The 14,189-nt window shown below is 43.0% G+C and overlaps 1 protein-coding gene across 1 annotated transcript in view; it reads left to right on the top strand.

Annotated features, from left to right (window-relative positions):
• The window catches only part of CEP41 (centrosomal protein 41kDa), a 70,116-nt gene that overhangs the window by 9,843 nt on the left and 46,084 nt on the right, over positions 1–14,189 (top strand). Inside the window, exon 2 of the mRNA XM_006887197.1 lies at positions 8,572–8,639. Coding sequence (XP_006887259.1) covers positions 8,572–8,639 — 68 coding nt within the window. The remainder of the gene's footprint in view (positions 1–8,571; positions 8,640–14,189) is intronic.

The raw sequence follows: 14,189 nt of genomic DNA, 5'->3' as shown, positions 1-14,189 counted from the left end.
TACCACCTTCCACAGTGGTTGCACCATTTTACAGTCCCACCAACAGTGAATAAGGGTTCCAGTTTCTCCACAACCTTGCCAGCATTTGTTGCTTGCTGTTCTGTTAAATTTTGCTATTGTGACTGGGGTGAGATGATGTCTCATAGTTGTTTTGATTTTCATGTCTTCTTTGGTGAAGTGTCTTTTCATATCCTGTGCCCATTTTTCAATTGGATTATTTACCTTTATCTTGTTGTGCTGTTCAGTCCTGTTTTGCAACAGTGGCAGTATGCAGTATTTGTTCATTTGTGATTGAAATATTTTACTCAGCATAATGTCCTCCAGGGTCACCCATTTTGTATAGTATTTCATGAGTTCCTTGTTTTTCAATGCAGCATAGTATTCCATTGTGTGAATTTACCAGAATTTCTCTGTCCATTTGTTTGTTGATAGGCACTTGGGTTGCTTCCAACTCAGCTCTTGTGAACAAAGCCACAATGAACATTAGTATGCAATGTAATTTATTTTTTAAGAAATAAAGTTAAAAATGAGATAATTTAAAGAAAACTGCAATATGAATGAATGAATGGAAATCCAAAGTCTCTGTAAACTTACATTTTTTAAAAAATGAGATAAAACTGCAGTCACACAATACCTTATCTTCAATTTTGAAACACGCACTCTGAAAATTGAACTCATTTGATTTCATGGCCTGACCTGAACTTTCTCATTTTTAAAAATTATTAAGTTTCACTGAATAATATCAGTGTGATTTTGAAGGACCATTTGAGACCCCCTGATTTTACTGAATTGCCATTTAAAACCAGTGCTTCACATTGGCTCAGCCTTATTCAGCAGTGGTTAGCAAAGCAACACCAGAAGAGACTCAGATCTTTAAAGTGTGGGTGAACTGGAATAGTAACCATAGTGGGGAAAATGATGTGCAGAAACTTTAATGCAGCTCTTAGGAAACAAGGGCAGAGCAACAACATCTCTTGACTGGCTGAGTTAAAGACAACAGTGCCCAGCTCAAAGATGGTGGACAGCTGCACCACTTTGAAGTATATTGCTCTCTACAACCTCGACTCTAATCCAGTGTCATGCATCCGGGAAAGGGCTCATGACGCGCCTCTGCTGAGTTTCTCATTTGGAGGCTTTGAATCATAATTTTTCCCATTCCAGTTGTGGTTCTAGATCATCCCAGTTTTAAAACTCAGGCCTCTTTTCTGTTTTACTTCATTGGCCATGACTGAACTTGTTCAAAGTCCTGTTGAAAACCTGAAAAAGTCTAAATTTCTAGAATGTGTTTGACCTGAAAAGTTTTGGATAAAGTACAAGTTTAGAAGTAAAAAATACAAAGTACATGGTTGTTATTTCATACTGTTGAGTCAGAACTGACTCATAGCTGACCCTCCAGCAGGTTTTCAGAGGCAGTAACTCGCACAGAGAGTTGATTGCTCATCTTTCTTCTGTGAAGCAACTAGTGAATTCAAACTGTGTGTCTTTTGGGTTGGCAGCCACCAGAGCTCCCGAGTACATGAATATGGCAAGATTTAAGAAACTTAAAAAAGAAAGCTCACTGCTGACTCATAGCATCCCTCCATTAGGATTCCAAGGTGATAAATCCTTATAGAAAACTGCCCATCTTTCTCCCTTAGAACGACTAGTAGATTTGAACCACCAGAGATGTGTTCCCTTTCGGTTAGCAGTGTAACTTGCTGTGAACTATGCCACCACACCTCCCTATATTTAAGAGAGTGATGTGCTCGTCACAGAGTTTGAGATACAAGGGTTTAGATAAAGAGGAAATTGCCTAACATTTTGGTGGGGGGAAAGGCTGCTTATCAACTTCTTAAAATTTCAAACATAGCAAGTTATCGCAAAAAGCTACCAGAAATTCATAATTATTCAGACCATATACTTGATCATTTCCATTTTGCCAGACATGGAAACACTATCTTAATACTTAGCAAACATTAAGTCTATTTGTGTTTTATTGACTATACAAAGGCATTTGACTGTGTGGATCATAACAAATTATGGTTAATATTGTGAAGAATGGGAGTCCCAGAATACTTAATTGTGTGCATGAGAAATCTATGCCTTGATCAAGAAGTTGTTATCAGAATGGAGCAAGGGAACACTGCATAGTTTAAAATCAGGAAAGGTATGTGTTAAAGACGTATCTTTTCTCCACACCTTTTCAATATTTATGCTGAACAAATAATTCACTTAGCTGGACTTTAGAAAGGGATTGTGGCATCAGAATTAGAGAAATATTTATCAACAACCTGTGTTATGGAGATGACACAACTTTCCTTGCTGAAAGTGAGGAGAACATGGAACACTTGCTGCAGAAGATCAAGAACCACACCTTTCAATATGGATTACATCTCAACATCAAGATAACAAAGGTCCCCACCACAGGACAAACAGTCAGCATCATCAATATATGGAAAAGAAGATTGAAATTGCCAATGATTTCCTTTTACTCAGATCCACAATCAACAGTCAGTCAGTTAGGACATCGGGAGACATATTGCATTGAGCAAGTCTGCTGTCAGGACAGGGACCTCTCCAAAATACATAAGAGCAGTGGTGTCAGTTTGAATACTGAGGCGTGCCTTATTCAGGCCATGGTCTTCTCAATCGTGTGTTATGCATCAGAGAGCTGTACAGTGACAAAGGATGACAGATGAAGAATTGATCATTTGGGGGAGCTTGTTTGGAGGTTCTAGTAGGGAAGCGCGCTACCTGTACGCCCTTGATCGAAGGATGGTCTTCCTTCTATCGGGGATGGTCATGTTCTTCAACTGAACACGTAGCTGCAGGAGGGACACACGTGGACCAGTGAAGGAGGAAGGGGACACCTGCCTAACCAGCCAAGTCAACCCTGGCGATCAGTGCGGTGACAGATGTCACAGCCAGGTCGCCCTCATCTCCAGAATTGATCATTCTTAAGCATGGTGGATGGCACAGTTTAGGTGGCATGATATTGCAGCTTAGGGCAAGGTTTTGGTTGTGTTTGCAATGAACTATGGTCCACCCTGCGGCAACTAACAACATCAGCAGAAGCTTGTGTTGGTTAACAGTGCGTGGCAGCATGGCCGTGATCTTCAATATAATGCAACTATCCATGCGTTGTAAATTCTAATTCTTTGATGTGAATAAGGCAAAATTAGAGGCAGCTATGTAACGCTGGTGGCTTAGTACTAAGGAGTTTTACTGCCAACCCCCAGGCATGCAGTATGAATTTACCAGCTGCTCCAGGGAGAAAGATGGGCAGCCTCCTTCAGTATGATTAACTGCCTCTGAAAGCCAGCTGATGGGTCAGCTATGAGTCAGTTATGACTTGAAGGCACATAACAACAACAACAACAACAACAACTTGGGAGTTGTTGTTGTTATCTACCATGTCTCTTGGTATCATTCACTCCCTGGGGCCAAGCAGGTTCTCAGCACAGTGGTACAGCATGATCCACTTTCCGCTCTTTATGGGTGGGAGGAGGCCCCTGCTTCTCTACTTACTTCTCTCTCCATTTATCTCATGTAAAGTGAAAGATGAGGCAGGCCAGGACCCAGAGGAATGTCTCTTACATCAACTCATGGCTGTGACTGAGTAAAGGTGTTGTTCTACTCCATAACCGCATAATTACAACTGATCAGCTGATCACATCAGGTCACATTGTGGGCTGACTACCCAAACTACTGAAAGCCCAGCCAAGCTGACACATACTGCGGATGAGGGGAGACACACATTCAATTCATTACAATACCTTCAACTCTTTTTCTCTGCGAAGTGAAGAACTGAACGTATAGTTGAATGCCTGGAGGTAGTAGTAGGGCTTGGAGTTAATCTCAGCATTATTATGCACCATTCATTTACTACTTCTCTTTTAGGTAATGATACCCTGCCTTCTGTTATGTCTGGGCACTTCCCAGGCTAGACTTCCTTCTCAGGGAGTCACTTTCTGGGTTTCTGCCAAGGCCAGGAAAGACATTTGTCTCGTGGCAAGTGGGGAGAAGGGTTTGGGGTTCTCCTGCTTCTCAGACAGCCTTCACCGTCCTCATTTCAGCCACTCCTTTCACTCCTCACAGCCCCCACTTTCACAGCTACCTGGGACTGTCCATCCTTGGGCCTTTTAAGAATTGTTCTTGGCTTCTTGTTTTGCCTGCTTTGTCTACAGCTTTCCTTAGCCCATCCAAGCATTTTCACGTGTTGATCTCCTCCTAGCCATCAGAAATCTGTTGCTGTCAACCCTCCCACTCTCTGTTTATGGGCTTTACACATTCAAAATCATCTTCTTGACGTTTCACTGAGGTTTTGGGAGGGCGTGAAATTAGATGCATTGTTCAACATGCATCTTTACCTAGTAGACCGTAATCTGTAATTATTTTGTTAGTGTGTTTGTTTTCTGGCATCTGTGCAGGGACATCAGATAGCAGCAGTGCCTGCATTGTCCCCCAGAAGTATTGGGTAGATGAGAAAATGAATGTTTGTCTGAAGGGCAGAGAAGTTAAGACTAGAGTTGACTATTTGGAAATCAGATGCATGTCAGTGGAATTAAACCAGTGTATAGCCCATTGCTGTTGTTGTTGTTGTTGAGTGTCTTAGAAAAGATTCCATCCCATCATGACCCCATGTGACAGACTTGTTGAGTTTTCTGGGCTGTAGTCATCACAGATGGCCTGGTAGTATAGTCCATAGCACATTGCATTGCCAGCCGAAAGGTCAGGTGTCTCTGCTGGTTTGAATTTACCAGAAGCTCTGTCGGGGGAAAGATGGGCAATCTCCTTCTATTAAGATTGACAGCTTCAGAAACCGTGTGGAGGGTCACTATGAGTCGGATTGACTCAAAAAGCAAAGAATATATATCATCTCTACGCAGAAGTAGGCTTTCCGATGCCTTAGAGTGGTGCTGCAGAGGAGTATTGAACATACCGGGGCCTGCCAAGAGAACAAACAAGTCAGTCCTGGAGAGGGTGAAACCAGGCTGTTCCTTGGAGGCAGGGATTTTGAAGCTCCATCTCACATACTTTGGACGTGTGGCCAGGAGGGACCAGTCCTAGGGAAGGGCATCAGGCTTGGAAGGGTGGAAGGACAGAGCAGGAAAGGAAGACCCCAGATGAGATGATTGACACAGTGACTGGGGTAATGGGGGGGCAGGTAGGTCACAGACAGTGAGATTGGCTCAGGACAGGACAGGTTTCTGAGCTGTTGGCATATAACAGCAACAACAGAAAATCACCAGGTCTTTCTCTCCTGGAGACACTAGATGAGTTTGAACTATTAACTTTTCATTTAGCTTAATCATTGCAGCACACGGGCCCTTTTTTGGCCCTTAGGGAGCCTATAGATAGAGAAGATAGAATCCTATGGAACTTGGGGAGGCAGAAACCAAGTGAGTAGGATTTGGAAAAAATGAGGCTATAGGGAACAGAGAGAACAGTTGGGACAGTTGTGGTGCTGGCCTATCTTGGAGAGGGTGAAACCAAGTCTCCTTGGAAGGTAGGATTTTGAAGCTCTGCCTCATGTACTTGGGCACGTGGCCAGGAGAGATTGGTCCTTGGAGAACGACATCAGGCTCGGTTGGGTGGATGGACAGTTCAGGAGAGGGAGACCCCGGATGAAATGGATTGATTCAGTAACTGGAGCAATGGGGTTTGGTGTGTCAGAATTAGTGAGACTGGCTCAGGACAGGGCAGGGTTCAGAGCTGCTGTACATAAGGTTGTTATGCATCACAGGCGACTCAGCCAGTGACACATTCTACGACAGATTTGAAAGCAAGAGTGGCATCCACTTCCTAAACAACTTGCCTCTGGAAACTCTATGAACTCTGATAAATGTTGATGGTTGTAGAGGGGCTTCAGGCCTTTTGTTCATAGCATCACTATGAGTCGCACTCAACTCAAAGGCAGTCAGCAACAGCACAACATAGAGAGCAGTGTCAGATAGTCCAAAACAGTCATGTAAGATAAGGACTGAGAAGTGTCTGTTGCATTTGACAGGGCGCTTTGTTGACCTTGGCTGCTGTAGGCATTGCCACAGAACGCAGGGAACGGCAACAGTATGCGGCAGCAGGTTGAGGAGTAAGGTGGAGGAGACACCGAGTGGAGGTTCTCTCTCCTCCAGTCACCCCGAGGGAAGCAACCCCTGACTATTTCGTTGTAGATTGGGTGGCAGCGGTCTGAGCCCCAACACATCATAGGAATGGGGCAGGACTAGACAGTGTGTCCATCCTTCATGCAGAAGATTGCTTTGAGTCGGGCCAGTGCAGTGGCCCCCAACACAAGCTGCCCTGCACCCCCTGCCTCCTGCTCCTCGTTTGCTCTGCAGTGTAGTTTTTATTCACCCCTCATCTTCCGTGCAGTGGGCAGTGAGGGCTGGGCACAAAGCCTGGGTGGTGCATCTCAGTGCCCCTTGCCCAGTGCCCAGCCCCTAGTGGGCACTCAGCCTGTCTGCCCAATGAGTGTCTGCTGTTCAATACGTCTTTGTGGAATGAATGAATAGTTCTCCTTGAAACAGCTTCTTTTCTGGGCATTTTCACTTTCCACCATTCCATCCTGTTTATGTAATCGAAAGAAAGCCAGTCGGTCAGTAGGTCAAGAGCAGTTTCCCTCCCAAACAAGAGCTGGAATGAACAAGGCCTGCATTTCCATGAACTCAGTAGTGTCCCGCAGGCAGCAGGGCACACGTGGTCTTCCATGGTGGTGGGTACAAGGAAAGTGGGCACAGAAAGGAGACGGAGATGGGAACAAGGGAAGAAACAGCCGGGTTTTTGGTCTCTCCTGCAGCGTATGGATTTTTCATTAGCCCAAGAGGGAGAGGTGGGGGCTGGGAGGGCTGCAGCTGCAGGCAGCCTCTCCACACCTGGTCTCCAGGGCCACCCTCTCGCCTCAGCAGTGTTGGCTTAGGTGGGGACAAATTCCATCAATTCAGCAGAGACCAGCCTGCAATGTTTCAAAAGGAGCTTTGCTAGGAAACCGGTGGGAAAAAAACAAAACAAAAGTCCAAACAGGAAGAAGGGTATAGAAATGATAACATATACGAGCGTGGAGTGGCGGGAAGTCCCATAACTGAGGATGGTTGGAATCCGAGATTAACTTTATTTGACTTAAATTTACCAGACACATGTCTCCCATCCTGGGGCTTGCTTTTTTTGTTGTTGTTTTGTTTTGCTGTTCTGGTATATCTCTCTCTGGGGAGGCCGCTCTCAACCCCCATTTCAGTCTTTGACTACACTTTCTGTCACTTAGGGGTCTTCATCTGGGAGAGCTGGAATTGGATGATAACTGCTTCCTCCTCTGGACAATGGGTTTACTGATAGATGGAGGAAGGAACTTTCCAGCCTGTTCCTAAGGATAAAATAGTTCAGTAGTTCCAAATATACATCTGAAGACCACTGCTGACCTGCCGTGAGAAATAGCTTTTCTTGTCTGAGGTGAAGTGAAAAACAGATGATGTGGGGTGAATCTGTTTATAACATGAAATGCGTTCAATATATCCAAACCTATTGTCTTCCAGTCGATTCTTTGTCATGGGAATGTTACAGGACATTATATGCCCCTCAGGGTTTCCAGGTCTGTAATCTTTATGGAAACAGACTGCCTGTTTTTTTTCCTGTTGAGCAGCTGGTGGATTTGCATTGCTATCCTTTTGGTCAACAAGCATAGTGGTTAGACACTATGGCCCAATGGAGCCAGTTTTCATTTCATTTCCCATCATTACCTCTCTCATACTTAAAGATGAAAAAAGGCCTGAGCAGAAGTGTCAGCTATGCTTGGTACTATCTTTTTCTGTATTAGTAACTTTCACACCCATACTGGCATTTAACATAGGTGAGTACCTTGTGCTTGGAATCAGAGAGGTAATTCCCTGGACTTCTCGCGAGCCCACCATGAGCCTTGGCATACACAAGTAGAATCCCCAGATTCAGGGTAGCAGCCAGAGAGACTGCCCATCCAGACCTCACCTGGATCATCCAACAGGCCAGGATTTGAATGGACTTTTTACGGGAGAGCTTGATAAACTGGAGGAGAAGCCCTCAGTACGATTATCTGAATGCTAAAAAGACTCTTCTCTTAACTGATTTCTTCAGGCAGAGTGAGGTGATTAATTCTGGGTTGCAAGGTTGAATTGGATGGACATTATAGCTTTTGATTCAGTAAATGGTTTTGAAATACATTCCACCCCCACCCCCCCTTAATCACACAATACTGTAAACTTACTCTGAGAGAATTTTGACAGAAATAAGATAGCCACCTGAGGTGAGGCATTGGGAGGGTTAGGGAATTCCCTTTGAAAGAGCTTCTAATACTTTTCCCACCTTTAAATCTATGACATACTAACCTTCTTTCCATTTTATTATTATTATTATTAATTTTAATGAAAATTTACAAAGACTTTGGATTTCCCTTCATTTCTTGTTGCATTTTTCTCCCTGCCCACCCCTCCCCCCTAGGTTTTGAAAAGTAAAATGCTTTCATTGTTATCCTTCTCTCCATGTTTAAAGCATCGAGCTCTCTCCCAACTTTGCCACCTTGATCTTTACATTCACCTGCATAATTATAAATTTTCTTCTCTTTTTTAGTATCTGACAAGAAGAATACCACAAAACCCGAAATATCAACACGTCAAGTCAAGACTGGACACTGGTAAGTAAAGATCAGAAAACAAGAACTTTCTCTTCCTTTTTTTTTTAATCTAATAGGTCATTGCTGACAAGATGCAGCTCTTCCTACCTGGTGGAAGTCATAGTACAAAGTTTCATGCCATCTTGCAGGTTATCTTCTGGAGCTCACGTGTTTTTCAGAAAGTTGTTTTCTCAGATTAGGAAACATTTTGCATTCTCATTATTTAGTTTGTGATCCCTTGTCATAAAGATGATAGGAGCTGAAGGATAAGAAATTGAGATCCCCTTGAAGCTTGTTCTAAGTCACAGGGCTGTGACTATATAAATACCAGGAGTTCAGCCCTAATTTGAGAAACTTTGAATGTGTTCCCTTCACCTGGCAGGAACGATGATACATGTGTGCATTAGTTCATTTGGTATTTGCGGAGTGCCAACTCCGTGCGAAATTATGGATGATGGGAGGCCTAAAGATGAGTATGAATCATCATTCTTGCAATCAAAAATCTTAGATTCAAGTGCAGTCAGGTATACTTGAGTGAGTAACCAAAATGCCAGGCAAAATTAAATTAGTGCCGCAATCCAGGACGTTTAAGAGTGCTTTACTGCTTATTTCCATGTTCTTCACATTTCTCAGTGTCTTGTGATAAAGGCAGTTCCCAGACCCTTGTGGTGTGCAGCCTGTGAAGTTTGAGTTGTTGGTTTGTTTGTTTCTTTCAAGTGGTGTGTGGGGACCCCAGGCTTTCGCCGTTCTGAATTTTCTCTTCGCGCTCTCAAGATGAAACGACTGGGAAAGTAAAGTGAGATGTTGACTCCCGAAAGGCCCTCATTTCTTTTGTTTTCTCCAGTCTCTTGTAAAGTGATTTATCGTCCATTATGCACGTTTCCTCATATAAAATGGACTGAAACAAAACCTCATAAATGAACCAGATTTGCAGACATTGTCTTCGTCCCTTGCTTTCCACGTTCTCCCTGCTGGGCAGGATATCCTTGTGAATATCCTGTTGGATGTTTTTGTTGTTAAGTGCCAGTGAGTCAAGTACAATTCATAGTGACCCTATGACCTAACAGATCTGACCTCTGTCCTGTATCATCATCTGATACACTTGATACCGTTGGCTGCAGTCACTGTGTAAGTCCTTCTGGTTGAGGGTCTTCTTCTCCTTCTCCAACTCTCCACCTTTCCAAGCATGATATCCTTCTTCAAGGAATAGCCTCTTCTAACAACACAAAATATGTGACAGGAAACTTTGCCATCTTTGCCTCTGAGAAGCACTCTGTCTTCATTTTCTCTAAGACATATCTGGGGGGTTTTTGCCAGTGCCTGGGATATGCAGTACTCTTCTCCAACACCATGGCTCAAAGTCATCAAGTCTTTCTCTGTCACCCTTATTCATTGTCCAGCTCTCAGACGCACAGCAAATGATTGAAAAGAGACCATGACCCAAGTCAGGCTCACTTTAGTCTTCAAACTGACATTATTGCGTTTGGAAAGGACCCTGACAACAGTTTTCCCCAATGTGACACATCTCTTGATCTCCTGACTCCAACAAGCAGTAAGATGAAATCATTGACAATTTCAATCTTTACTCCGTCTATCATGATGTTGCCTTTTGGTCTAGTAGTGAGGGTTTTTGTATTCTTCCTATTTGATGGTAGAGAAATAATGCTCCCTCAATTAAAGGAGGAGGAGCTTGGGCACAGAGAGTATATGGTCTACCTGAAGTCCAGGAAATCCTGGTAGCCTAGTGGTAAGGAGCTGCACTACCAGTTCAAAGGCAAGCGGTTTGAAACCACCAGCTGCTCTAGAGGAGAAAGATGAGCCGTTTCCTCCCACCTGATTTACAGCCTCAGAAAACCCGTTAAGAGAGTCAGCTATGAGTCTGTTCGGACTTGATAGCACATAACAACAACCTGCAGTCCAGTAAAGGAGCTAGAAGTAGGACCGTGTGTAGCACTCCCGGGTCAGTGCTGGCTATGTGAAAGCTAGTCCCGGGTCCTGTCTTAGGCCACACTGCCCTGTTTCCCCTTAGCCCATTTGTTCTACCACTGGTACCTTCAACTCCTCCGTCTCTGCCTGCCTTCCCCTGAACTGTAGCTGTGACTAACCCTCTGGAATAAGCTATCGTGTGAGGTAAGTACCGAGAAATTAAAAATGCCGTATTTTCTAGACGGATCTAGATGACATTTTAAAGGTGCCATTGTAACGGTGACTTTTGTTAGGTGCCATTGCATTTTATATAACTCATAGTGACCTTATGAACAACAGACCTGAATCCTAACCTATTCTGTCCCATTTTTGTCATTTCTGACACGCTGAAGCCCATTGTTGCAGTCACCGTGCCAATCCATCTTGCTGAGGGTGGGGTGAGGTGTATCTTCCTCTCCTGCTGAGCCCCCAACTTTCCAAGCACAATATCCCTTTTGAAGGAATAGCCTCTCCTAGCACCATCTTTTTGTCTACTTGTTTGCCATCTGTGTATCTTCTTCAGTGAAATATCTGCATGCATTTTGCCTATATTTTAAAATAATTGTTGGCTTAGTTTATAGTGTTCTTTACACGCAGTATTCTTAATACTAGTCCTTTGGTAGAATATATGGTTTTGCAGATGTTTTCTCCCAATTGATGCCTTTGAGCTGTGGTACTGGAGAAGAGTCTTGAACATAGATAGCACGGATAGCCAAGAAAACAAAGAGGTCTCTCTCGGAGAGGGTGAAACCCAGTTTATCCTTGGCTGCTAGGATTTTGAAGCTCTGTCTCACATACTTTGTGTACGTGGCCAGAAGGGCCCAGTCCTTGGAGAAGGATGGACGTCATGCTCAGAACGGTGGAGGGACAGCGCAGGAGAGAAGACCCTGCATAGGTTGATACAGTAACTGGGGCAGTGGGGTTTGGTGTGTCAGAGTGAGTGAGACTAGCTCAGAACAGGGCAGGCTTCAGAGCTGTTGTATATAGGGTTGTATGGGTCACAGGCGACTTGCCTGTACATAATAACAACAGTATCTTTTAATTTTTTTCAAGGTATTTTCAAGAGCAAACGTTTTTCATTTTTATGAGGTCCAGTTTCCCAGTTTTCCCTCTGTAGTTCATGGAATCCATTGGGACTCTTGACCTTACTTTAGAGACCAAAAATTGTCTACCATGACTTTCTAAAAGTTTTGTAATTTTACTTTTTCCATTTAAATCCATGGTAGATTTTGAGATAATTTTCTTACAAAATGTGACAAGTTGAGATTCATTTTGTGTGTGTGTGGACTGCCGGCCAGCTGCTCCATGGGAAACTGGTTTTGTCTTCTCTCTTCTGCCCCATTAATCTGTGTCTGTCCTTCTATCAGTACCAATCTTTTTATTATTATTGTTTAAAATAAAACTTTTATTTTATACTTACAAAGTATATATTGTTTTTCACACTGATCTTTCCCATTTTCTTTACCCACCTCACCATCTACCCATCAAATTATGCGACCCTGTGATTACCATTCCCAACCCCCCGCTCTCTCACCATCCTCACCCCTCTGCTCCCATCCTGCCACCTTGGATCCTCCTACGTGTTGTACACAATGGTCTTATAAAGCATTTGTCGTTATGGGACTGATTAGTCCACTCAGCAGAATACTCTCTAATCCCTCCCAAGTTAGGTAATAATTTACAAAATTATTGCTCCTGCCTGCCTGCATAGTATTCCATCATGTGAATGTACCATAATTTCTTAATCCATTTGATTGTGGTTGTGGACATTTGGGCTGTTTCTGTGTTCTTGGTGATGATGAATACCGCTGTTAGGAACATTGTGTTGACTATACCACGGACTGCTAGGAGAACAAACAGGTTTGTCCTGGAGAGGGTGAAGCCGGGCTGCTCCTTGGAGGAAAGGATTCTGAAGCTTCGTCTGACATACTTTGGGCATGTTGCAAGGAGGGACTGGTCCTTGGAGAGGGACATAATGTTTTGGAGAGTGGAGGGAGAGCACAAGAGAAGGCGACCCTCAATAAGATGGATCGATTCAGTGATTGGGGTTGTGGGCATAGGTGTGTCAGAGACAGGTTGGCACAGGATAGAGCAGGGTTTAGGACTGTTGTACATAGGGTTGCTATGAGTCACAAGCAACTCGATGGCATATAACAACAAAACAACAATAAATGTTGCTGTCCAAGTCTCCATTTGTGCCTCCGTTCTCATTTTTTTGGGGGGTATAATCCAAGCAGTGGAATAGCTACCAGTACCAATCTCTTTTTTTAATTAAATTTTATTAATTTTAATGAACATTTACAGAGATTTTGGGTTTTCATTCATTCACCAGTACCAATCTTGATTGCCGTAGCTATATAGTCAATCAGTTAAAGTTTTGAAATCAGGTTGGCTGATTTGGCTCATTTATATTTCTTTCCAGAATTGTTTCTATTCTTCTAATTCCTTTGCCTGCCATATACATTTTACAATAGTCTTATTTCATAAAAAGAAAAAATTTCTGAGATTTTGATAGAAGTTTCATGAAACCTGGATGTCTGTTTTGGAGAAAATTGGCATTTTTATCACATTGAGTCTTACAAATCATGAACTTGGGAAGTCTCCCCGTTTATTTGTGCTGTTTTCAGTGTATAAAACTTGTGTTTTGTTAGATTTACACCGAAATCTTTTATTATTTTAGCAATCACAAATGGTTTTGTATTTTGTTTATTTCACTGTCCCAATGTTTTCAGTGATAGTATGTAGAATTTTTGTTTGTTTCCTTGTACTTTACGATCTTGGCACTCAGCAGGCAGCAGAGGTTTTTTTGTGAAATCAGTGGAATTTTCTGTGCACGTAATCCTGCCAGCTGCAAATAGCAGTCGTTTTCTTTTTCCTTCCTAATCTGCGTGCCTTTTAGTTTCTTATTGCACTGCCTAGAACTTCCAGACGGCATTGAATAAGAGACGTGACAGGAAACATCCTTTTCTTGTTCTGAATCTCAGGGGTATTTAGTTGTTCACCATTAAGTATTACATTGTTATGTGCTGTCGAATTGACTATGACTCATAGCGACACACTGTGCAAATAATGCTGCTGAACTCTGCCTTATCCTGGGCCAATCTCACTGTCTCCAACACACCTAATCCCATTACCCCAGTAACTATATCAATCCATCTTATCCGGGGTCTGTCCCTCCACCCTTCTAAGCATGATGTCCTTCGCCCCCCCCCACCCCTCATTTATATTGTATTTATTTCTTGAAAATACAGTGTTATTTCCTTGGAATTTTCTCTGCTTATTTTCATGAAAATAAAAGTGTTTCAAGTGGATCACAGCTTTAGGTAAATTAAAAAAAAAAAAAAGATACAGAAGAAAATCAGAAGCAATTCACTCCTTTTTGAGGTGTAGATCTCAAACTATGTGCATTGTTGTTGTTGTTGTATGATGTCCTTTTTTAAGGACTGGTCCTTCCTGCCAAGGAGCTTCCAAATCCTTGCCTCCAAGGAGCAACTTGGTTTCACTCGCTCTAGGACAGACCTCTTTGCTTCCTTGGCAGTCCACGCTCTTCTCCAGCACCACGACTCAAAGGCATTGACTCTGTTTTCTAATATTTTGTTAAATATGTTTT

Source organism: Elephantulus edwardii, unplaced genomic scaffold (genome assembly GCF_000299155.1).
Source record: "Elephantulus edwardii isolate Elephantulus edwardi_28Jun2011 unplaced genomic scaffold, EleEdw1.0 scaffold00055, whole genome shotgun sequence".
In the NCBI taxonomy this organism is placed as follows: domain Eukaryota; kingdom Metazoa; phylum Chordata; class Mammalia; order Macroscelidea; family Macroscelididae; genus Elephantulus; species Elephantulus edwardii.
This window is presented reverse-complemented; position numbering and strand designations above follow the sequence as displayed.